General features: G+C 55.0%; 1 protein-coding gene across 1 annotated transcript in view; it reads left to right on the forward strand.

Moving 5' to 3' along the window:
- Positions 1-25,492, forward strand: part of NOVA2 (NOVA alternative splicing regulator 2) — a 36,042-nt gene that overhangs the window by 8,700 nt on the left and 1,850 nt on the right. Inside the window, exons 2-3 of the mRNA XM_084612801.1 lie at positions 4,335-4,478; positions 20,199-20,365. Of these exons, the coding sequence (XP_084468927.1) occupies positions 4,335-4,478; positions 20,199-20,365 (311 nt within the window). The remainder of the gene's footprint in view (positions 1-4,334; positions 4,479-20,198; positions 20,366-25,492) is intronic.

The raw sequence follows: 25,492 nt of genomic DNA on the forward strand, positions 1-25,492 counted from the left end.
CATCCCAGAGTCAGCCACAGCAGTGGCTGATGTAACCCAGCGACCAGGCATGTGCCACACCCCCTCTTCTAGTGGACAATCTATATAACAGCCTGCTACTGCTGCCAGCTGTGGAGCGACTCCCTTAGCAGAAGTGGCAGAGGGCTGTGCTGTGGTCCCCGAATCCGAAGCCTGCTGATGACTCGGAGGGGGAGAGGGGGTCATTATGCTAACCTGGAATAGTAATGAGGAAATTATTTAACGAGTAGCTGAGATGATGGGTGCTTAGTTGGCACCGTGGGAGCAGCCCATTCTGCATGGACCATCAGATCTGGGAGCTGTTAGTCCAGGCGAGAGGGGAGGAGGCCCCAGGCAGATTGGGGGACAATGGATCTAGCTGTGCTGTGGGACTGACGGGCCTCATTAACGAGGAGAGCACCAGGCTGGCCACTCTGGGACTTCCTATTGTCCTAGGCCTCAAAGCTCAGCAGAGCCAAGCCCTGGGACAGTGCTAGCCAATTGGATTGCGCAGGCAGAGGCTGCCTCCTGATTGGGTCCCCAGCAGCCAATAATAGAGTTATGTGAAGTCAAGTAGCAAAATATGCAGATCTCTGCGTCCCGATTGGCTCATCAGATGTCTCATCTAAAAGTTCTGTTCATTATGCACAATATATCACACTCGGCTTACATGCACTCAATACACATGTATGCTATCGCATGCAATATACACTCAATACACTCCTGAAAGCTCATGCTCAATTAAATTGGTTAGTCTCTAAGGTGCCACAAGTCCTCCTGTTCTTTTCGCAGATACAGACTAACACGGCTGTTACTCTGAAACCTGTCAATGCACACAATACACATTCGATACACCCATGTACAAACCCATGCAATATACACACAATACACTCACACACAATGTATATTCAGTACACGCATGAACATGCGACATACATGTATACAATCCCATGCAATAGACATTCACTGCACATTCAATACACACAACACAATCACATGCGATATACACTCAACCCACACACAATACGCACACACTCAATACACACATACTGTATATGATCACATGCAAGATACACATTCACCACACACATACAAACACACTCAGTACACACACACGCACACTCAACACACACTCACACACTCAACACACACTCACACACTCAATACATATGCGCACCCATCCACTGAAGATACACATACCATGTCCACATGGGCTGCAATTTCCCTGTGGGATTTCAATGGCCAGTTCTTGGCAACATTAACCTTGAGCGAGGAGAGTAACCCCACGACAGTGACTAGGAATCGAAAACTCAAATCCCTAAGCTGCTTTGCAGAACTTGAATGCTGGCTGCCATGATGCCTGTGCCCCCCTGCGGGTGGATGGATTGCAGTGTGTGTTATCAGTGACAGAGGCAGAACGGGAGTTAATGGCTGCGGCAGACACAAGGGAAATTCACACTGGAAATACGGGGCACACTTTACCCAGGCAGGGGAATTAACCTGTGTAACCGCAGACCCAGGGACAAGGGGATTTCTCCGTCACTTGGAGGCCAGGTGTCTCTTTCTAAAATCTCTGCTCTAGCTCGACCACCAGATCTGGGATCAGTGTAGGAATCACTGAGTGGATTCTCTGGCCTGCATAATACAAGAGGTCAGATGAGATTATCCAAATCTGTGGTTCTCAACCAGGGGTATACGTACCCCTGGGGGGTATGCAGAGGTCTTCCAGGGGGTACATCAACTCATCTAGATATTTGCCTAGTTTTACAACAGGCTACATAAAAAGCCCTAGCAAAGTCAGTACCAACTAAAATGTCAGACAGATAATGACTGGTTTATACCACTCTATGTACTGTACACTGAAATGTAAGTACAATATTTATATTCCAGTTGATTTATTTAATAATTAGATGGTAAAAATGAGAAAGGAAGCAATTGGCCAGTACTAGTGTGGCTGGGACACTTTTGTATTTTTATGTCTGATTTTGTAAGCAAGTTGTTTTTAAGTAACTTGGGGGTAGGCAAGACAAATCAGACTCCTGAAAGAGGTACAGTCATTGGGGGGAGGGTTAGCTCAGTGGTTTGAGCATTGGCCTGCTAAACCCAGGGTTGCAAGTTCGATCCTTGAGAGGGCCATTTAAGGATCTGGAGCAAAAATTGGGGATTGGTCCTGCTTTGAGCAGGAGGTTGGACTAGATGACCTCCCAAGGTCCCTTCCAACCCTGATATTCTATGATTCTGTCTGGAAATGCTGAGAGCCACTGATCAAATGGTCCCTTCTGGCCTTCAAACCTATAATTACACCCCCAATATCCATGTGTGTATAAATGCATAATTTACACCCACATGCTGATGTGGTAAGAGTACATCTGTGCAAGTATTACACATCTTGTCACCCTCACGTGCGTTGCGCACGCAACCTAGCAGGGGGTGGTGCAAAGAAGAGAGTCATTTGCATGTGGCCCTTCGGTCATTCGCCCCAGCACCAGCTGCCTTGGATCTGCAGCTATTTCAGAGAGCAACATACTGGTTGAGGGAAAAAGCCACCATGGAGCAGCTCCAGATGAAATGTCCCACGGAGAGCCAGGGACTGTGTCCAGCACTGTTCGAGACAGAGGAGTTCCCACTGGAGCAGGGCTGCTAGGCTGATCAGGTGACTGGCAAGCTGATCTTGCGAGAGAAGGCTGAAAGAGCTGGGCTTGTTTAGCCTACAATGCAGGCCCCTTCCAATACTGTGTCTAAGTTCCTAGGTAGTTTAGCTTTTTACTTCATGTTGGCTTCATTTGCTTCCCCCATGCCCAGCCCCCCTGATCAGGCGAGAATTCGTCCCTCTTCATCCTTCATACATGAGCCGCATTGCTGGTGGGGGGGCTGGGCTGGTGTGTGCCCAGGTGCTGGGGTAATGGTAATGGCAGAACGGAACGAACTGAATTGCTGCTGGAGGTTTCGGGGATGCGGGTAGCAATACAGACCCAGACCTTGGGCTTGAGTGAGGCACATCACGGCTCATGCCCTGCCCCCAAAGTAACTATCCTGTATGGCGTCAGCGGATCTCGCTGTTTCCTCCACCCCGGAGAAGCGTGGGCGCATAGTGCTTAGTGAGGCAGTGGGACCTAGTGGGTAGAGCATGGGGCTGGTATGCAAGAGGTTTGGCTTCTCCTCCCTGGCCTGCTGGGAGACTTTAGGCAAGTCACTTCCCCCTCCCCCCCATGCCTCAGTTTCCCTATCTGTACTATGGGGACAATGATGCTACCCTCCTTTGTTAGGCGTTTTGAGATCTACTGAAGAAAGAGCGAGGTATCATTAGTCTACAGCTGGGAGCATGCCCCCGTCCCACCTTCCCAATGAGACGACAGCCCCACGTCTCTTTGTGATGGCTAATCTCTGGCCCAAATGCAACATGCTGGTTAAGTGCATGGGCGTGGGGGGGTGCATGTCTCCCACTAGTGGCCAGGTACCGCGACTGCAACAGCTTCCTGCCAGCCCCCTTAACATCAATTCTATTCTTATCTCACACCTGTTTCAGGGGGACCTGACCTTCCAGTCGTACATTGAGCTGTGTGACTGACATCTGTCACACGTGTAGTTCGTTCTCTCCCCAGGGGGTCCCTGGATAAGGCCCCCATGGTGGTTTGAATGCGCCTCTCTGTGTAACGCCCGAGCGATGGCGTTTCTTCTTAGCGGTTCAGCAGAGCCAAGGACACCCAGTCTTGGACCACCACCCCATTGTGCTGGGTGCTCTAAAAATCCAGAAGAGGATGAGGAGCCAGGACTCCTGGGTTCTCTCCCCAGCTCTGGGAAGGGAGTGGTGTCTAGTGGTTAAAGCAGGGGAAGCTGGGAGTCAGGACGCCTGGGTTCTCTCCCCAGCTCTGGGAAGGGAGTGGTGTCTAGTGATTAAAGCAGGGGAAGCTGGGAGTCAGGACGCCTGGGTTCTATCCCCAGCTCTACCACTGACCTTGGACCGGTCCCTCCCTGTGCCTCAGTTTTCCACTGCTGTGAAATGGGGGCGGTGGTATTGTTGCTTCCTTGGAGAGTATTTTGAAATTGACAGATGAAAAGCCTGGCTAAGAGCTAAGCACTGCTGGCACAATTACTCCAGTACTGCTGGCATTATTACTCGAGTACTCCGCAGTAATAGCCTGATACGCTACAGGGTCAGGGCAGATGCTGCCCTACCCTTTCAGGGAATAGTCAGTGGGCAGGTTGGGAAAAGTGGGGGGCCTCCAGAGGAGGTGTCTAGCCCCACAGAGCTCTCGTTGGGGGCTGATATCCCCCACCACTGCCCCATCCTGGCATGGCATTGCTAATGGGTTGCCTCTCTCCTCCCTCTCCTCCAGAAGAGGGCGAATATTTCCTCAAGGTCCTGATCCCCAGCTATGCGGCCGGCTCCATCATCGGGAAAGGGGGACAGACCATTGTCCAGCTGCAGAAAGAGACGGGCGCCACCATCAAGCTCTCCAAGTCTAAGGACTTCTACCCAGGTGAGGTGGGCCAGGGGCTCCTGTGAATCCCTGCAGATCTGAGGGTTGATAACTGAGGTGGTGGTGGGGAGGCTGGGACCTTCTCCCCCAGTGATATTCCCCTGCTGTGGCGGCTGGACAGGAGAGGACCAGGTTTGCCTTGATGCCTGGGCTCCGGACCCCTGCGATCCGTCCTGGGGAGGTGGGCAAAGAGCGCTGGCTGGGATAGATTTATGCCATCCAGGTGGCCAGCCCATGCCTGGCTTTGAGAGGCCAGGGGGAAAATGCCCCTTGCATGGAACAGTACAAATGCAGGTCGTACATCTCGGAGGCAAGGCTGCCGGTCTGGCTTGCAAGGCAGGGGACTGTGTGGGGGCAAGCAGCAGCTCTGGAAATGGCTCAGGAGTCATGATAGGAATGTGCTGAGTATGAGGACAGAAATTGCTGTCACCAGGCTCCAGAGATAACGGCTCCCTCAGGAGAATGGGGAAATGCAGCCCTCTTGGAGCAATTGGTTCAGGCTCTCTGCAGACTCAGGTGGTGTCACTGTGTCAACTACACCTGGGGCGGCTCCCCCCTCTCAGACAGCATGGCTGTTGGGTGAGCGAGCAGGGGATGGCGAGGGGGAGCAGGGCGCTGGCCCTGCTGAGGCTGGTTACTGCAGCCAGTTCTGGTGTCCGCCCTTCAAGGATCCTGACATTTCGGCCAGGGGTCAGAAAAGAGCAACAGGCCCAAGAATCTGCCTCCGAGCCAGAGACTGGAGGAGCTGGCTCTACTTCATTTACCCCAGAGAAGATTTAGAGGTGACCAGATCCCAGGTAGCCAGCACTGCCCTGGGGGCGGCGGTGGGGGGGGGCGGTTTCTGAGAGCAGAGGCAGAGAGCAAAGGCAGAGCAAGAGCCAGTGGCTGGAGCTGAGGCGAGAAATTCAGATTGGGAATAAGGCACCAAGATTTAACAGGGGACTGAGCTGGGGCAGGCGAATTCCTCCAGAACTAGGACTCCTGGGTTCTTCTGGCTCTGGGAGGGGAGTGGTCTCTAGTTGTGGGCAAAAGGGCGAACACCATCCTGGGCTGCATCAACAGGGGAATCTCAGGAGAAGCAGGGAGGTGATTTTCCCTCTGGATTTGACCCAGGTGCGACCGTGGCTGGGATCCTGGTCCAGATGGATGTTGATAAGTTGCCGAGAAGAGCCCCGAGAACAATTGAAGGGTTAGAAAACCTGCTCTAGAGCGAGAGACTTCAGGAGCTCAGTGTTTTTAGCTTGACAACGAGAAGGGTCACGGGGGACTTGGTTTCCATCTATCAGTGCCGACACGGAGAACAAGGATCTAATAATGGCTTTTCAGTCTAGCAAAGGTTGAACATGTGCCAATGGCGGGGAGTTGAAGCCGGACAAATTTAGACCGGAAATAAGGCATAGTGAGTGCGATTAACCCGTGGAACAATTTATCAAGGGTCCTGGTGGCTTCTCCATCCCTGGAAATGTTTAAATCAGGATTGGATCTGCGGTAAAGATCGGCTCTAGTTCAAACAGGTGTTGTTTCTGGGCAGGTCTCTGGCCTGTGTTATCCAGGAGGTCAGACTGATCACGGCGGTTCCTTCTGGCCTTGGAATCTGTGAATCTGTGAGGGGCGTGGTGTGTAGTGGTTAGAGTGGGTAGACTCCTGGGTTCTGGTCCCAGCCCTGGGATCGGAGTTGGGTAGATGATCACAATTTGTTGGGGAAGAGTCAACATGGTTTTTGTAAACGGAAATCATGCCTCACCAGTCTATTAGAATTCTTTGAGGGGGTCAACAAGCATGTGAACAAGGGGGATCCAGTGGATATGGTGTACTTAGATTTTCAGAAAGCCACTGACAAGGTCCCTCACCAAAGGCTCTTAAGCAAAGTAAACTGTCATAGGATAAGAGGGAAGGGCCTCTCATGGATCAGTAAGTGGTTAAAAGATAGGAAACAAAGGGTGGGAATAAATTATCAGTTTTCAGAATGGAGAGAGGTAAATAGTGGTGTCCCCCAGGAGTCTGTACTGGGACCAGTCCTATCCAATATATTCATAAATGATCTGGAAAAAGGGATAAACAGTGAGGTGGCAAAATTTGCAGACGATACAAAATTACTCAAGATAGTTAAGTCCAAAGCAGACTGAGATCTAAAAAAATGAAAAAACCCAAACAAACAAAAAAGCAGGTTTAAAACAAACAAAAAGAAGTATTTCTTCACACAACGCACAGTCAACCTGTGGAACTCCTTGCCAGAGGATGTTGTGAAGGCCAAGACTATAACAGGGTTCAAAAACGATCTAGATAAGTTCCTGGAGGATAGGTCCATCAATGGCTATTAGCCATTAGCTGTTCTGTTCATTCCCTCTGGGGCACCTGGCACTGGCCACTGTCGGGAGACAGGACACTGGGCTAGATGGACCTTTGGTCTGACCCAGTCTGGCCCTTCTTATGTTCTTATGGGGTGTTGTAGTTTCAGCAGTGGTATGAGAAATCGGGACTCCTGGGTTCTCTTTCTGGCTCTGGGAGATAGGTGGAGTGTCCTGATTTCCATGGGGGGCCTAGGAGCCAGGACTCCTGGGTTCTGTTCTGCAGCACTTAGCCACGGCCCCCGGGGAATGCACTGTGCCAGTCCCACTAGGTTTCATTTTCAGGTCAAGCACGGAAGATTAGCAGGTGCTGCTGGATGGTGGGGAGGAAGCTGGCAGCCCTGGCCCAGCCATAATCTGTGCCCTGATTGCGGGGCACACAAAGCCAGGCCATCCCAGCTAAGCTGCTTTTCTCTGCATCTCCTGCTCTTGACTGGGGGATTATTGGGCAGAAAATCTCCAGGGATGAGGGGGATGTTGCCAAGGGGCTGGAGAGGGGAGGGGGCAGCTTTTTGCTTGGTAATTTCCCCAGGAGAAAGGGAGTTGTTCCAATCCCTTGGGAAAGGGAGAGGCACCATCCCCCACCACCACGATGCATAGGGAAGGGAAGTCTGGGGTCTGGTCCTGAGGGGGCGTTTCCTAACCCTGAGGGCATGAAGGGCTTGATCAGGTCTGCATATAGGAGGCTGGGGATTCTGGGATTGTGAGAAGGCAGCCTAGTGGTTAGAGCAGGGACCTGGGCGCCAGGACTCCTGGGTTCTATCCCAGCTCGGGGGGAAGGGAGGGTCTAGTGGTTAGAGTGGGGGGGTGGGCTGGGAACCTGGACTCCTGGGCTCTATTCTCCCCCAGTTAGCAATGGCTTCACAGGAGTCACCTCCAGACATTCCAACTCTCGCAAATTGACATGAGTGAGGCTTAATTTTAGTTAAAAATCTCTGTCAGCCCCAGACTGGGGGCTCTGCTGGCTCTCGCTGTCAACCCTGGGACCGGGGATGCCAGTGGGTCCTGCTATAAGCCTGGGATGGGGGCTCTGTGGGCTCCCACTGTCAGTCTGAGACGGGGGCTCCACTGGGTCCCACTGTCAGCTCCCCGACCCACCTCTTCCCACTGCCCTGGGGTGCCCATTGTTTTGGGGAGACACTTCAATACACCTCCCCTGCCGGGGCTGTACATCGCCTCCCCTGGCAGCTGCTTGGCGCTTGGCCCGGGTTTCTCAGCTTCCTCCAGCACCTCCTCTGGACTCTGCTGCTGCTTTGAGGATCGCAGCATCTTCCTCTGCATCCCCCCATCGTGAGGGAGGGCTTCTGGCAGGAGCGCAGCAGGAGGTCAGGCAATTGTAGGGTCACAAAAGGCCGGGGGTGTTCATTGATTTTGGGCAGCTCCAGGCGTGATGGTCCTCATCAGTGAGCGAGTCTCTAACGTTCCATGCAGTGGTTCCCCCTCCCCTCCAGACAGGGGCAGGGGACCATTTAGGGGAGACGAGTGACTTTTTCACACTGGTGCAAAGTGTCCTGCATGGGCACAAGTGACTGCCCCGTGGCCTGGCAGGGCAAGGGACGGGGAATGATCCCTGCGGGCCCTGCTCCAGAGTGGCTCTTTGCATGATTATGAGCGCTCCTGCCGCAGGACCCCAGCTCCTCTTCCTTCCCGTACAGATGCAAGAGGAGGCAGCCCCGGGCTAGTCCCGCATGCGCTGGGCGGAGGCAGGGGGAAAAGCAAACCTTTGGGAAGGATCTCATGATTTATAAGCCAGTCTCGTGATTTTCGGGGTCTGACTGGTGCTGTTGGGGTTGGCAGTGCTGCTAATCCCTGCCCATTTCTTCAGTTGTTGGCTGAATGCCCAGCCTGGCCTGCCCAGGATACCCGTGGGGGGAAGGGGGCAGTTCCAGGCCACTGGAAGTCTCATGGAGTGGGGTGGCAGGGTCCCCCCACCTGCTCCCAGGGAGGGGAAAGATCCCCTAACCCACGGGCAGGGGCTGGTGTGGCCGATCCCAGGGGCCTAGAGAGGGAGGAGGGAGCCACACGGACACCACAGCGGCTCTCTGCAGCCTGCAGGGCCCTGGGTGCCTCCCCCACCCTCAGCTGCAGGGCTAGGGGAGGAAGCAGGAAGCTGGGCAGGGCTGGGCCAGGCTGGGAGGGAAATGGCTTCAATTGCAGGAAATGCTCCCCTTGATAAGTCAGGCCAGAGCTGTGCGCGCTGGTCCCTCCCCCGCCCCGGCTCTGTCCTGGGACCCCCTGCCTCCCAGATCTGTCCTGGGACCCCCCTGTCCCTGCACCCCGGCTCTATCCTGGGACCCCCTGCCCCTCCACCGGCTCTGTCCTGGGACCCCCGTCCCTGCACCCCGGCTCTATCCTGGGACCCCCCTACCCCCCCAGCTCTATCCTGAGACCCCTCTGCCCCTCCCCCGGCTCTGTCCTGGGACCCCCTGTCCCTGCACCCCCGGCTCTGTCCTGGGACCCCCTGCCCCTCCACCGGCTCTGTCCTGGGACCCCCGTCCCTGCACCCCGGCTCTATCCTGGGACCCCCCCTACCCCCCCAGCTCTATCCTGAGACCCCTCTGCCCCTCCACCGGCTCTGTCCTGGGACCCCCTGCCTCCCAGATCTGTCCTGGGACCCCCCTGTCCCTGCACCCCGGCTCTATCCTGGGACCCCCCCCATGCCCCCAGCTCTATCCTGAGACCCCTCTGCCCCTCCCCCGGCTCTATCCTGGGACCCCCTGCCCCTCCACCGGCTCTGTCCTGGGACCCCCTGTCCCTGTGCCCCGGCTCTGTCCTGTGACCCCCCCATCTCTACCCCCGGCTCTGTCCTGGGACCCTCTGCCTCCCAGATCTGTCCTGGGACCCCCCTGTCCCTGCACCCCAGCTCTATCCTGGGACCCCCCCCATCTCTACCCCCGGCTCTGTCCTGGGACCCCCTGTCCCTGCACCCCGGCTCTATCCTGGGACCCCCCCCACCCCCCCAGCTCTATCCTGAGACCCCTCTGCCCCTCCCCCGGCTCTGTCCTGGGACCCCCTGTCCCTGCACCCCCGGCTCTGTCCTGGGACCCCCTGCCCCTCCTCCGGCTCTGTCCTGGGACCCCCCCCCGTCCCTACCCCCCCCCAGCTCTATCCTGAGACCCCTCTGTCCCTACCACCAGCTCTGTCCTGAGACCTCCCTGCCCCTAATCCCTGGCTCTGCCCTGGGGCAAGCCCCCATACCTCCTCCCCTCCCACCTGTTGCACTGGCACAGCCTCCACTTACACACGCTTGTGCCCTGCTCGCACTCTCAGAATCGTGTGCCAGCCTGTGGAACCGCCACATCCCCTTGCACGCCTTCCCCCCACACCTGCCCTGCCTCATACCCTGCCCTCCTTGTGCCCCCTTGCACCTCCGCTCCCCCATCATCCACCCCTGCCTGGGAACTCTCCACTGTGCCCCCCCATCCCATCCCCCTCCTCCAGGGGTAACCCCAGGTGAGCGGGAGGGAGGAGCACCTGGTACCAAGAGGGGGTGACAAAAATGATTCCCAGGAACAGCCTCTCCCCTGCCCCATTCGACTGCCTGTGACCTCTGCCCCAGCCCATGGCCAGGGGCCAGCACTCACCACACCCTTTCCTATTTATCCAGCGTTAATTAGGCCTTGGCTGGGACAGGCCCTATTGTTTTCAGGTAAGCAGCGGAGCTTTGTCACAATCTGGGGAAACCTGATCCTGGGGTGCTGGGGGAAGAGCCCTGAGGGGGGCCTTCCTGAACCCCTGCCCAATGGGCAGACAGTGGAATGGATGTTCCCAATAGCTCATAAAACCTTTCTCGTGCCCCTTGAGTCCACAACTCCTCCCCCCCCCCCACACACACCATGAGGCAGGGGAAGAGGGCACGACTGCAGCCACTTCTGGGGTGGGACCCAGCAGATGTTTAACCACCAACAGCAATGCTGTGCTTTAGGATAGGAAGGAAGGAAGGATACAATCTCTAGATGAAAGTGGGAATAGAACCCAGGAGTCCTGACTCCCAGCCCCGCCTGCTCCCATCAATAAGAATGTAAGAAAAGTCAGATCGGGTCAGACCAATGGGCCAGCTAGCCCAGGTGGCCAGTGCCATACACTTCAGAGGGAATGACCAGAATAGGGCAATTATCGAGTGATCCATCCCGTCATCCAGTCCCAGCTTCTGTCAGTCAGAGGCTTAGGGACACCCAGAGCGTGGGGTTGTGTCCCTGTACACCTTGGCTAACAGTCATTGCTGGACCTATCCTCCTATTATCTCATTCCTTTTTTAACCCAGTTATAGTTTTGGCCTTCACAACATCCCCTGGCAGTGAGTTCCACAGGTTGACTGTGCATTATTTGAAGAAGAACTTCCTTATGTTTGTTTTAAATGTGCCGCCTGTTAATTTCATTGGATGATCCCTGTTTCTTGTGTTATGGGAAGGAGTAAATAACATTTTCTCATTCACTTTCTCCACCCCAGTCATGATTTTATAGACCTCCATCATATCCCCCCTTAGTCATCTCTTTTCCAGGCTGATCAGTCCCAGGCTTTCTAATCTCTTCTCACGTGGAAGCTGTTCCAGCCCCTTAATCATTTTTGTTGCCCTTCTCTCTACCTTTCCCAATTCTAATATAACTTTATTCAGATGGGCCAACCAGATCTGCACGCAGTATTCAAGGTGTGGGCATGCCATGGATTTATATAGAGGCATTATGATCTTTATCTTATCTATCCCTTTCCTAATGGTTTCTAACAGGCTGTTCACTATTTTGACTGCCACTGCACATTGAGAGGATGTTTTCAGAGAAATATCCACAATGACTCCAAGATCTCTTTCTTGAGTGGGAACAGCTAATTTAGACCCCATCATTTTATATGTATAGTTGGGATTAGGGTTTCCCATGTGCATTACTTTGTATTTATCAATGATGAATTTCATCTGCCATTTTGTTGCCCAGTCACTCAGTTTAGTGAGGTCTCTTTCTAACTCTTCACAGTCAGCTTTGGACCCTATCTTGATTAGTTTTGTATTGTCTGCAAACTTTGTCACTTCACTGATCACCCCTTTTTCCACATCATTTATGAATGTGTTGAACAGCCCTGGTCTCAGTACCGACTCCTGGGGACTTACCTTTCTCCACTGTGAAAACTGACCATTTATTCCTACCCTTTGTTTCCTGTCTTTTATCCAGTTACTAATCCAGGAGAGGACCTTCCCTCTTATCCCATGACATCCCAAATACACTATATCCACTGGTTTCAGAGTAACAGCCGTGTTAGTCTGTATTCGCAAAAAGAAAAGGAGTACTTGTGGCACCTTAGAGATTAACCAATTTATTTGAGCATAAGCTTTTGCGAGCTACAGCTCACTTCATCGGATGCATGCTGTGGAAAATACAGAAGATGTTCTTATACATACAAACCATGAAAAAATGGGTGTTTACCACTACAAAAGGTTTTCTCTCCCCCCACCCCACTCTCCTGCTGGTAATAGCTTATCTAAAGTGATCACTCTCCTCACAATGTGTATGATAATCAAGGTGGGCCATTTCCAGACGTTCTTGTTAAACCCTGGATTTGTGCTGGAAATGGCCCACCTTGATTATCATACACATTGTAAGGAGAGTGATCACTTTAGATAAACTATTACCAGCAGGAGAGTGGGGTGGGGGAAGAGAAAACCTTTTGTAGTGGTAAACACCCATTTTTTCATGGTTTGTATGTATAAGAACATCTTCTGTATTTTCCACAGCATGCATCCAATGAAGTGAGCTGTAGCTCGCGAAAGCTTATGCTCAAATAAATTGGTTAGTCTCTAAGGTGCCACAAGTACTCCTTCTCTTTTTACTATATCCACTGGATCGCCTTTGTCCACATGCTTGTTGACCCTCTCACAGAATTCTAATAGATTGGTGAGGCATGATTTCCCTTTACTAAATCTGCATTGACTGTTCCCCAAGATATTATGTAGGCCATTAACTGAAGTATTATGTCCAGTTCTGGGCTCCACATTTCAGGAAAGAAGTGAACAAAATTGGAGAAAGTCCAGAGAAGAGCAACAAAAATGGTTAAAGGTCTAGAAAGCATGACCTATGAGTAGGGTGACCAGATGTCCCGTTTTTAAAGGGACAGTCCCTGTTTTGGGGATTTTTTCTTATATAGGTGCCTATTACCTCCCACCCCTGTCTCGTTTTTTCACAGTTGCTATCTGGTTACCCTACCTATGAGGGAAGATTGAAAGAACTGGGTTTGTTTAGTCTGGAGAAGAGAAAACTGAGAGGGGACATGATAACAGTTTTCAAGTACATAAAAAGTTGTTACAAGGAGCAGGGAGAAAAATTGTTCTTGTTAACCTCTGAGGACAGGACAAGACACAATGGGCTTAAATTGCAGCAAGGGCAGTTTAGGCTGGACATTAGGAAAAACGTCCTGTCAGGGTGGTAAAGCACTGGAATAAGTTGCCTAGGGAGGTTGTGGAATCTCCATCACTGGAGATTTTTAAGAGCAGTTTGTACAAACCCCTGTCAGGGATGGTCTAGATAATACTTAGTCCTGCCTTGAGTGCAGGGGACTGGACTAGATGACCTTTCCAGGTCCCTTAAGTCCTACTATTCTATGATTTATGTATGTGTCTGATAATTCTGTTATTTACTATAGTTTCAACCAGTTTGCCTGGTACCAAAGTTAGGCTTGTCACAGAGTCCCTGGGCAATGTTCTGGAACTGCTCCCTACATAGCCAGTCAGGACTCTGGGGAAGTCTCCTTTCTGGGAGCAGCCTGTCTTCAGGACACACAGCTCACACAGCTTCCACCTTCCTGGGTCTAACCTCGGAGCATTCAGCATCCTCTGCCCCTCCGTGCACTTCCCCCAGCGAGTCGTCCCTGGCGGGGTCCTGGGGAAGCCAGAGGGTCCTGCCCCCCAACTTCGCAGACAGACGTGACTCTCAGCCAGCCAGTAAAACAGAAGGTTTATTAGACGACAGGAACATGGTCTAACACAGAGCTTGTAGGTGAAGAGAACCGGACCCCTCAGCTGAGTCCATTTTGGGGGGCAGTGAGCTAGATAACCAGGTCTGCCCTTCACTCCATGTCTCCAGCCAGCCCCAAACTGAAAACTCCCTCCAGCCCCTCCCCCGGGCTTTCCCCTTTCCCGGGCCAGGAGGTCACCTGATTCCTTTGTTCTCCAACTCTTTAGCTCTCACCTTGCAGGGGGGAAGGGCCAGGCCATCAGTTGCCAGGAAACAGGGTGTTGGCCAGTCTCTGTGTCCAGACCCCTGCACACACCTGCCCTCTAGGGCTCTGCAATGATCATACATCCTTACCCCACCACCTAGATACTTAAGAACTGCATAGGGGAAACTGAGGCACCCCCACACTATTCAGAGGAAACATTAAGAACAGTCCCACTTCGTCACAGCTTACCAGTCTGTAATTGCCAGTCTGTAATTGCCTCTGGAACTTAATATATATATATATATATATATATATATATATATATATATAGGCATTACTTTAGATTTTGGTGACTTGTTACTTTTTAATTCATCAATTTGTTCCAAAACCTCCTCTACTGACACTTCAATGTGGGGCAGTTCCTAAGACTGGTCATGTCAAAAGAATGACTCAGGTGTGGGAATTTCCCTCACCTCCTCTGCAGTGAAGACCGATGCAAAGAATTCATTTTGTCGCTCCACAAACACCTTGTCTTCCTTGAGTGCTCCTTTAGCACCTTGATCGTCCAGTGGACCCACTGAGTAGGCTTCCTGCTTCTGATGTACTTGAAAACATATTGCTGTTAATTTGTGAGGTTTTTGCTAGTTGTTCTTCACAATCTCTTTCGGCCGGCCTAATTATACTTTTATACCTGACTTGCCAGAGTTTATGCTCTTTCTATTTTCCTCAGTAGGATTTGACTTCCAGTTCTTAAAGGATGCCTTTTTGCCTCTAACCGCTTCTTTTACTCTGCTGTTTAGCCAGGGAGGTATTTTTTTGGTTATCCTACTGTCTGTTTGTTTGTTTGTTTTTAATTCGGGCTACACATTTAAGTTGAGTCTCTATTATGGTGTTTAAAAATAGTTTCCATGCATCTTGCAGGCATTTCTCTCTTGTGACTGTTTTAGTTTCTGTTTAACTAGCTTCCTTATTTTTCTGCAGTTCCTCTTTTTGAAGGTAAATGTGACCGTGATGGGTTTCTTTGGTATTTTCTCCCCTACAAGGCTGTTAAATTTAATTACATTATGGTCACTGTTACCAAGTGATTAAGACAGGGCCGGATTTAGGGGCAGGAGATCCAAGAGTCTACCTGGGGTGCCGGGCTTGGGGTGAGCCAAGCTCGGGGTGCTGTTTTTGTTGTTAGCGACAAAAGGGAAATAGAATGTTTGAAGTGACATATTTCAGGTGTTCCCTATGTGGATTCATTTTTCACTAACCTCCTAGAATGTTCTGGACCTGTGTAGAATAAATACAGATTTGCAGATCCTAGCATGCAAATTTATCGTCTTATAGGACAGGGATAAATCAGGCATGCAAATCGTGTATCAAAGTCATTAAATGGGCTTCAAATGCAATAAAAATAAGGCATTCAAAAGTTTAACAAATGGGGAGGGGTGTGCCAAAAAGACGCTCCTTGCCTGGGGCACCATTTAGTCTAAGGCCAGCCCTGGTTTCAGTTATATTCACCTTTTGGACCATATCCTGTGCACTACTTAGGACTGAATCAAGAATTGCCTCTCCCCTTCTTGGTTCCAGCAGGACTAGCTGCTCCAAGAAGCAGCCATCAATGGTGTCTAGAAATTTTATCTCTGCCTCCCATTCTGAGTTGACCTGTACCCAATCCCTGTGGGGATAGTTGAAATCCCCCATTATTCTTGGGATTTCTGTTTTTGTAGCCTCTCTAATCAACCTGAACATTTCACAGTCACCATCACCATCCTGGTCAAGTGATCGGTAGAATATTCCTACTGCTATGCACTTATTATTCAAGCATGGAATTTCTATCCATAGGGATTTGATGGTTCAGTTTAATTCATTTAAGATTTTTATTGTGTTTGACTCTATGCTTTCTTTCACATGTAGTGGTGCCAAACCCCCACCAGCACGACCTACTCTGTCATTTCTATGTATTTTGTACTCGCGTCCCACTGATTATCATTGTTCCACCAAGTTTCTGTGATGTCTATTATAGCAATATCCTCATTTAATACCAGGCACTCTAGTTCACCCATCTTAATATTTAAACCTCTCACATTTGTATATAAGCACTTACAAAATTTGCCAGTATTTAGTTGTCTGCCTTCCTGTGATGTAATTGAATGGGACTCTTTTTCCTTCGACTGTTTCTCTCCAGTTCCTGCCTGTTCTTTACCGACTTCTACCCTCTCCTCTTTACTAGCACTTAGATAAATCCTCCCCTAAGGGATGTCTCTGTCTGAGCCGTGTGCTCCTAGGCACCTGTCGGCCTTCACCCAGCCCTTAATTTACAACCTCCTCTATGACCTTTCTAATTTTACATGCCAGCAATCTGGTTCCGTTTTTATTTAGGTAGAGCCCATCCTTCCTTGTATAGGCTCCTCCTTTTCCAAAAGGTTCCCCAGTTCCTAATAAACCTAAACCCCTCCTCCCAACACCATTGTCTCATCCATGCATTGAGACCCTGCATCTCTGCCTGTCTAACCGGCCCTGTGCATGGAACAGGAAGCATTTCAGAGGATACTACCATGGAGTTCCTGGACCTTTTACCTAGCAGCCTAAATTTGGCCGCGAGGACCTCTCTCCTACCTTTCCCTGTGTCACTGGTACCGACATGTACTGCCAGCTCCTCCCCAGCACTGTACATAAGTCTGTCTAGATGTCTCATGGGCTCTGCATCCTTCACACCCGGCAGGCAATGCACTGTGCGGTTCTCCCAGTCAAACACAACTATCCATATTTCTAACAATCGACTTCCACATCGCTATGACCTGGCTCTTCCTAATAACTGGGGTCCCCTCCCCCTCCCACTCCTCCATATATGGATTCATTTTTCACTAACCTCCTAGAATGTTCTGAACCTGTGTAGAATAAATACAGATTTACAGATCTTAGCATGCAAATTTATTGTCTTATATGGCAGGGATAAGAGGTCTCCTCAGTGCGTCTGGAAGGAGGGTCCCAGTGATGGGATCATTTCCCTCCACTCCAGCTTAATGTTCTCCTTCCCTCCTCCGCAGCACAGACTGGGAGTGGGACCCACTCTGCTGTGCTCCAGAAAGTCTCCTCTCTGTACCTCTCTGGCTCCCTCAGCATCTCCAGTTCAGTCACTCTGGTCTCCAGAACCTGTGCTCAGTCTCTGAGGGCCATGACTTGCTTGCACTGACCCCACTCCTTTCCCAGAGCTGGGGATAGAACGAGGAGTACTGGTTCCTGTCCCCCCTCCTCTAACCACTAGATCCCACTCCCCTCCCAGAGCTGGGATAGAACCCAGGAGTCCTGCTCCCAGCTGCCCCTGCTCTAACTACTAAGAGATGTGGGATGACTGGTGGTTTGTGTGTTGGTGAAAGTGGCCTCCGGTAGTGTGCGGATGGCTGTTATGGTTTGTGGTTTTGATGCTTTGGGGAGGGTGGTGGGCAGTGCTCGTGGCGGTTGGTGGTCTGTGCTCTGGTGCTAGCGGTGGATTGCAGGGAGGGAGGTGTGTGGTGTAGTGAAGGTGGTTTGCAGCGCACATGGGCTGTGATGCTGATGGAGTATTGAGCGTGGGCTGTGCTGCCGTGGTGCTGTGGGCTGTGGTTGGTGAGCATGCATTGGTGGTTGGTGAGAGTGGGCATGGGTCATGGCATCGTAGTTGGTGGGGGTAGGCCGAGGACCATGGTTTGTGAAGGTGGGCTATGGTGCCATGGTGTTGGTGCTTGGTAAAGGTGGGCCATGGTGCCATGGGCTGTGATTGGTGAGGGTGAGAGTGGGCCGTGGTGCCATGGGATGTGGTTGGTGAGAATGGGCGTGGGCCATAGCATCATGGTTGGCAAGGGTGGGCAGTGGTGCCATGCTTGGCAAGGGTGGGCCCTAATGTTACAATGTTGGTGGTTGGCAAGTGTGGGCCGTGGTGCCATGGGCTATGATTCATGAGGGTGGGCCATGGTGCCATAGGCCATGGTTGGCAAGGGTGGGCACATGCCATTGGCTATGGTTGGCCAGGCTAGGCCATAGTGTCAGTGTCTGGCAAGGGTGGGCTATGGTGCCATGGGCCGTGGTTGGTGAGGGTTGGCTGTGGTGCCATGGGCCGTGGTTGCCGAGGTGGGCCATAGAGTTGGGGGTTGGCAGGGTGGGCAGTGGCGTTGCCGGTTTGGCTGGCTCGGAGAGGCTGGGGGTGGTCATGGGATGGGGAGGGGGTTACATTTTGAGCCAACTTGAGGATCCCTGACTCATTCAGGGCCCTCTCCCCATTTCCCTCCTGTCTTCTCCGAACCTCTGTGTGTGGATGGGGGGATGTGGGGATGGAGCCGGGCCTCGTGCTGTGCCCCCCACCCCTCCGGATCCTTGAGCCCCTGATGCCAGGCCCCGGGGGGAGGGGCTCTCCAGCCTGCGCTGGGCCCCAACCCTCGCTGTGGGGCAACTGGGCCCGCCCCACCAGCTCTCCTCCTCCCTTTCCCGCCTGGGGCCCCTCGCCGCACCCCGCGGCGGGGGGGCTCATTGCTGGGGACAAAGGGTCCCTCATCACCCAGGTAACCGGCGGATGGCAGATGAGGGGGTGCCGGTTGCCATGGCGACAGGCCCTTGAGCCCTCGGCTCCATCACGGCTGCTGGGGGGGGAGGGGGTTTCAAAACGCTGCAGGTTGCCATGGAAACCTGGCTGTGCCTGTTTTGTTGAGGCAGCAGCTGAGGGGGGGAGGTTGGGGGAAACCCTGGGGGGGAGGGGGCATGGCGAGGGGCGGGGGGTAATGAGGGGGATGGGGGATGTGGGGAAGGAGGGGGAGGGGGGCCATGCAGAGGGGCAAACTGGGAGGGGCAGGGGGGATATAGGGGGAGAGAAGGAGGAAGAGAAGGGGGGATATAGGGAGGGGGAAGGGGATGCAGGGAGAGGAGAGGTATATGGGGAGGGGGATGTGGGCCAAGGAGGGGGACGTGGGGAGGGGAGAGAGAGGGGAAGGGGGAGGTGGAGATGTGGGGAGGGGGGACATGGGGAATGGAAAGTGGGGAAAGGGATGCGGGGAGAGGAGAGGTATATGGGGAGGGGGATGTGGGCCAAGGAGGGGGACGTGGGGAGGGGCCGGAGAGGAGAAGAGGGTTTGGGATGTGGGGAGGAGAGAGCTGGGAGGGGGGACATGGGCTGGGGGATGTTGTGGGGAAGGAGAGAGACCAAAAATCCTTGGTTTCCCTCCCTCTCCTCCCTGCCGTGGCTCCCCCGTGCAATGGCTCTGGCACCAGGCGAGGGCGTTTTCCCCCCAGGGCCGTACCCCACACCCTGGGGATCAACCTCCCCACCATGGGGAATGAATGCTCGGCAGGGATTGAACCAGAACCCCCAGCCCCAAAGCCTTAGACCCTGAGCACCAGGGGTCTCCCCCCAGCTCTGGGTGGGGAGTGGAGTCTAGTGGTTAGAAGGGGGGCTGGGCGTCAGGACTCCTGGGTTCGATCCCCAGCCCTGCCACAGGCTCAGCGTGTGACCTTGGGGAGGGCAAGTCCCAACCCCCCTCAGTTTCCCCATCAGCCGATAGGACAGGTCACAGGGTGGAGGTGAAAGGCTGGGAATCAAGGGAGATGGGGGGTGCCAAGAGCTCCCTTCCCTGGGGGGGGGGCTGACACCAGCTCTGTCCAATGGCCGGGATCCCGGGGGGAGCAAAGGGGGTGTGGGGCCCTCATTGGCAGCCCTGCCAGCTGTTGGCTTTAAACAGGCAGCAGCTGGCGGGGCATGGCAGGAACATGTTAACCCTCTATGTGCCACGCTGGGCCCCTCTGGAGCTGGCGCTAGCTGGGTGAGAGCTGGAGGGGGATGGGACGCAGGCGTTGGTTGGGTGAGGGGAGGCCAAGGCAGTGGTGGCTTGTCAAAGCTTCAGCGGACACACTCACTCCCTTCTTACACATGCATCCTCCTCATGCACACTTGCCTGCTTGGACACTTGTTCCTTTGCGATCAGTTGTCCCCTTGCACACCCACTCACACTCTCATTCCCCTGGCATCAGTTGTTGCCCTCTTACACATGTCCTCTCCTCTTGCACACTCACCTTCCTCCATCACCCCCATTCCTTTGGTATCAGTTCCCTTACACACTCACTTCCCATTTGCACACTCACCCCTTTGGTGTCAGTTGTTCTCCCCTTTTGCATGCTACCTCCCTGCAAGCCCACATCAGCGCATCCCTCTCCAGCTTGGTGCCCTCTGTGCCCAGAACTCTGGGTGCTAACCTGCCCATGCTCTCCCCTCCCCAGGCACCACAGAGCGGGTGTGCCTCGTGCAGGGTACAGCCGAGGCCCTCAACGCCGTCCACAACTTCATCGCCGAGAAGGTGCGCGAGATCCCCCAGTCCGTGGTGAAGCCGGAGTCCGTCAACATCCTGCAGCCGCAGACCACCATGAACCCAGACCGTGCCAAGCAGGTGAGATCCGGGGGACTGGACACTCTCCCAGGCAGTGGTGGATTAGCCACTGGGCCAGTGGGAGGGCCCCGGAAAAAGTCCACCGCTGGGCAGCGGAAGCCCAGAGCCCAGGCCGCCATGCGGGGTGGGGGAAGCCCCAGCGACCTGAACCCACGCCCTGGCAGAAGCACTGCGCAGGTGGGGCGGAAGAAGCCCCAGCGCCCCGACCCTGATCCCCCACAGAAGTGCTGGGGATGGTGGGGGAAGCCCCAGCGCCCGGACCTGGCTGCAGCCCCGGGACTGGAGGAGCTCTTGCTCCCTGCCGCGGCCGCAGGGCTGGGTGAGGTCTCACTCCCTGCTGAGGCCCCGGGGCCAGAGCGGGGGGACAGTCTTGGGGGGAGGGCAGAAAGGAGCAAACAGGTTGTGGGGCAACAGTGCGGGGGCAGAATGGGGGGACCCTGGATGGAACAGGGGCGGGGCCCAGGGAAGAGACAGAAAGGGGTGGGGCTGTGGGCAGGGCCGCAGGCGGAAGAGGTAGCACGGGGGTGGGACCACAGGCGGAAGGTGTGGGCAGGGGCCCCAGGAATCCACCCCTGCCCCCAGGGAGCAGCCAGGACTCTGCGGGGGAGGCTGGACACGGGCAGACCCTGCGATTGTCCTGAGCTCCCCAAATCCCAGCCAGCGCTGCCCAGTGTCACCACACAGGGGCTGTCAGCAGCACACACTGCCCTCAGCAGCCAGGGCAGGGGCGGTAGGCACCCTCCTGCACACCCACTGTAATATGCAGAGGTTGTAACGCACCTATCAGCAGCCACAAAGGCCTTGGTGTCTTTGGGATGCTGTAGCGTGGGGCTAGGGCAACACTGCCCAGGGGTTAGTGCAGCGATTGCTGGGGGGCAAGTGGAGTTTCATAGTCCATCCCCCACCAACCTCCATCGCTGGGGTTCTGAGTTCAGATCCTGCCTCTGGTCACACGTGAAGTGAGTTGGTTGGGTCTCTTTTTTAGTGGGGAATTTGCTGCATTCTGGGATAGCCAGGGTCTGCGGGTTGGGAGAAAGGGACACTGGCAGAGCTGTGTGTGGGGGGAGCCCAGGGCTGGGATAGTGGGGTGTTGCGGGTTGGGATTGAGGGACACTGGCAGAACTGGGAAAGGTAGGGGAAGTGCTGGGCTGGGGGCTTTGGTCAGGATTGAGGGGCACCGGCAGAGCTTGGGGGAGCCTGGGGCTGTGGGTTGGGATTGAGGGGCACCAGCAGAGTTGTGGTGGGGGAGCCCAGGACTGAGCTAGCAGGGGGCTGCAGGTTGGGATTGAGAGGCCCTGGCAGAGCTACAGGAGGGGAGGAGCCCCGAAGCTGGGTTGTGGATCAGGATTGGGTCCAGGGGTCCCACAGAGCGGTGCACTCTGGGCACTTATCCCACAGAGCATCTCTTCCTCTTCTGCCGCTAAGAGTTGTAGGAAGGCGGAGGGGGTTGCAGGGTATCCCCATTGGTCACAAAGGCCCCAGTAGACTCTCCCCAATCCCCACCCCCTCCCTTAGGTCCTCAAGTGACACCATCCAGTGCAAGGATGTGCCATGTCCAGACTGAGGCCCATGTGCCTTTGCCCGGACACCAGGGTCCCCTCAGGACAGCACTTGTCATTCCAAGAAGAAAGTGTGCAGAGATGACTTCATGTCTCCTTTAGCTCACCTTGTCCAGCCCTATGGGGCCAGGGAGGGAACATCCACTCAGTCCATTCCCCTGGGCGGGTGTGGGGGAGTGTTGTCCCCTCCAGGCCATTCCCCCACAGGGCAATAGCTACTCTGGTCTGTTTCCCCAGAATCACAAGCCCAGCCTCCAGGGTCAATAGGACTGCAGCAAGGTGGGAATTCTGGGGGTTAGGGGTTAGGACCACAGACTGGGGTCCAGGACGCCTGGGTTTGCTCCCCAGCTCTGGGAAGGGACGGGCTCTCTTGGGTTAGAGCAGGGGGGCTGGGAATCAGGATACCTGGGTTCTATCCCAGCTCTGGGAGAGGACGGGGTCTCTTGGGTTAGAGCAGGGGGGCTGGGAATCAGGACTCCTGGGTTCTAATCCTGACTCTTGGCTTTAACTCCCCTTTCCCTCCCACCAGGGAAATGGGATTGACACCGTCCATGTCCTCGCTCCCCCAGGCCCCTTTGCCCTTGTAACCTGCATCCTGTTGTCCCTCCTGTCTGCAGGAAACAGGCAGGGGACTAGGCCTGGTCACAGTCTGCAGCCCTCCTGCTCACCCCCCGCCATCTCCTCCCACAGCACAGGTCACCCCGGGCAGTCCCTTGACAGGGATGGAGCTGTGGGTGCACTGGGTCAGCACCCCCCACTCCCGCCCAGGCCTGGCTGCTTCAAAGGCAATAAGGGCTCACTTTACTTTCCTGACTGTCAAAGAAACAGAGCAGGAAAAAGTCCGACTCTTCCCTCTGCCCGGCACACTCCTGTCCCCCTCCCCACAGCACTCCCCGCTGGGAGAGGCTGGGGCTGGCATAGCCGGGAGCTCCTCCCACAGCCAGTGCTCCCGCCCTGCTCCCCACAGCGTCCCCCGCTGGGAGAAGCCGGGGTTGCTAAAATCTGCCAAGAAATCTCCTGTTGAACAGGACGCAGTGTGGGTCTCTTGCCCCTTTGAACCCCTGGGGACATGGCTCACCCTGTGCTGGCAGGGGGGAGCGCTGGAGGCCAGGGCAGGGAAAGCTCTTTTCCAGTGCAAGATGCCCCTCTGGGCTGTATTTTAGGCACCCCCATCCATCCCAGGCCTGGCTGCCCGCAAAGGGCTCCCGGCCCAGGCAGGGGAGAGCAGGAGACAATTTCTGTGTTGAGGAGCAGTGGGACGGGAGCAGCTGGCACCATGGGGCACCCCCTGCTCCCCTCATGGATCCCTGGCCTGAAGGGATCAGTGGGGGTGGGGGGGCAGCAGGTTCTGGAAAGTCCATGGGCTGCTGCAGGAGGAAGGAGGAAACGTGTAGGAGGAAACATATGCTCAGAAGTTCCAGGAGTGGAGTGTGGTCTAGTAGTTACAGTGGAGGGGAGGGGCTGGGAGCCAGGACTCCTGGGTTCTATTTTTTGCCCCTTGGCTTGCAACTAAGCTGCATGGCACCAATCTGTGCCCAGATCCTGGCGGGGAGGGTGGAGCTGAGGCCGGGGATCCAGCTGCTGCGGGGGTTGCAAGGGAGGCTGTTGCTGGGTGGTATCCAGGATGCGGTGGCAGCTGGGGATTTGGAAGGGGGCATGGGGTCTATACCAGGAGCCAGGTGGTGCCCAGGAGCCGGTCTGGCCTAGGAGAGCAGCTCCCACCCCTGCAGGGCCCCCTTGCCATGGCAGCAGGGGGCAGGCTCTGTGATGTGTCAGGCTGCCTGGCCTGGCAGGGCCTTGCCACCATTGTGTTGAGAGAGGGAGGGCTCTGGGGCGGGGGGTCTGGCAGCAGTGGGGTCTGAGTGGGGCGCCAGGGGCTCTGTCCTGGCTGGTGGCCCTGAGCAGAGTTTGTCTGTGTGAGGGAGATCGGCTGGGTGTGCCTAGGGCTGGGCAGGCCAGGTGCTAGGTAAGCCAGGTGCTGGGTGGACTGAGCTCTGGGTGTGCTGGCGGGACTGAGTGCACCTTCGCCAGCCCCTCCTGCCTGTTCCTCTCTCCCCCCTTTTCGCTGTCCTCCCCTGCCCCCCATTGGAGGCTGTCAGCCCCAAACTGCCCCTTGAGCCCTCAGAGGTTCCCTGAACTGGGTCCAGGGAGCCCCCACTTCCCGCATGGCAGGGGCCAGCTCCCGTCCCTCAGGATCTCACAGCCCTGCACAAGCTTTCACAGACTGAGCCATATGCCCCAGTGAGGTGGGGAAACTGAGTCACAGGGCAGCGCTGGGATGTGAGCAAGTTCACACAGCCAGTCAGTGGCAGAGCTGGGGCTAGAACCCAGGAATCCTGACTCCTAGCTCCCCCGCTCCCTGCTATAACCACTGGACTGCACTCCCCTCCTATGGAGCTGGGTGGTTTATGTGCAGAGGAGGGAGCTGTTAGAAGGAACTAGTGACAGTCCCCCCATCCCAGTCCTAGTGGTCAGTTCCAGATTCACAGCCCCCTGCTACCCCAGCCCTGGGCTCCCCAACCCACAGCTCTGCCAGTGCCCCTCACTCCCAACTCGCAGCCCCCTGCTACCCCAGCTGTGATCTCCCTACCCCCAGCTCCGCTGAAGACCCTGGTGTCATGGGGAAGCCCAGGGCTGGGGTAGCAAGGGGCTGCGGGCACACACACCAACTTTCCACTCTGTTGGGGGATGCCTGACCCCTGGCTCTGCCCCAGACCCTACCTGAACTCCACCCCATTCCTCAAGGCTACACCCCCACCCCGCCCCTGCCCAACCTCTTCCCGCCCCGTTCCACCACCTCCCTCGAGTGTGCTTCGTCATCACTCCTCCTCCCTCCCCCCCAGCGTCCTGCATGCCTTGAAACATCTGGTTCGGGCGGGCGGGCAGGCAGGAGAAGTGGGGAGGGAGTGGGAAATGCTGATCGTTGGGGACGCCAGCAGGCAGGAGGCGCTGGGGAAGAGGGGGGAGCTGATAGGGGGGCTGCTGGTGGGTGCTCAGCAATCACCATTTTCCCCCCATGGGTGCTTCAGCCCCAGAGCACCCACGGAGTCAGCGCCTATGGCTGTAGGTCAGGGCTCAGGGTCACCGGCAAAGCCAAGCTGCAGGTCTCTCCTGTGGGTTAGTCTAGCCCGACGGCAGGGTCAGGGCCTGCATCAGAGTTTGTTACATGAGAGATTTTCTCGGCTAAGTTGCTGTGGTGTTTTCCTTTGCTCCTGGGCTGTGGTTAAGTAATAGGGTGGGGAGGCTGCATCCTCCTCCCTTCCCAGGCAGAGCCAGGTGCAGGTGGCCAGTCTGGGGAGGGCCCAAGGGCAGCCTGATTGAGGCCCTCCAAGCCAAGATCATCCTCCCAGCCCTTCCCTGACTCCCTCTTGGGGCTGGGTTGTACCTAGGGCTGGGTGTGCTGGGTGTTGGCTTTGCTGGATGCTGGGTGTGCTGAGCTCTGGGTGTGCCAGGTCCTGGGTGTCCAGGTGCTGGTGCCTCGGGCTGGGTGTGCTGGGTTCTGGTTGTACCAAGCTCTGGGTGTGCTGAGCTCTGGTGTGCCGGGTTCTGGGTGTACTGAACTCTAGGT

Source organism: Lepidochelys olivacea (genome assembly GCF_965140295.1).
Source record: "Lepidochelys olivacea isolate rLepOli2 genome assembly, chromosome: 23".
NCBI classification, from domain to species: domain Eukaryota; kingdom Metazoa; phylum Chordata; order Testudines; family Cheloniidae; genus Lepidochelys; species Lepidochelys olivacea.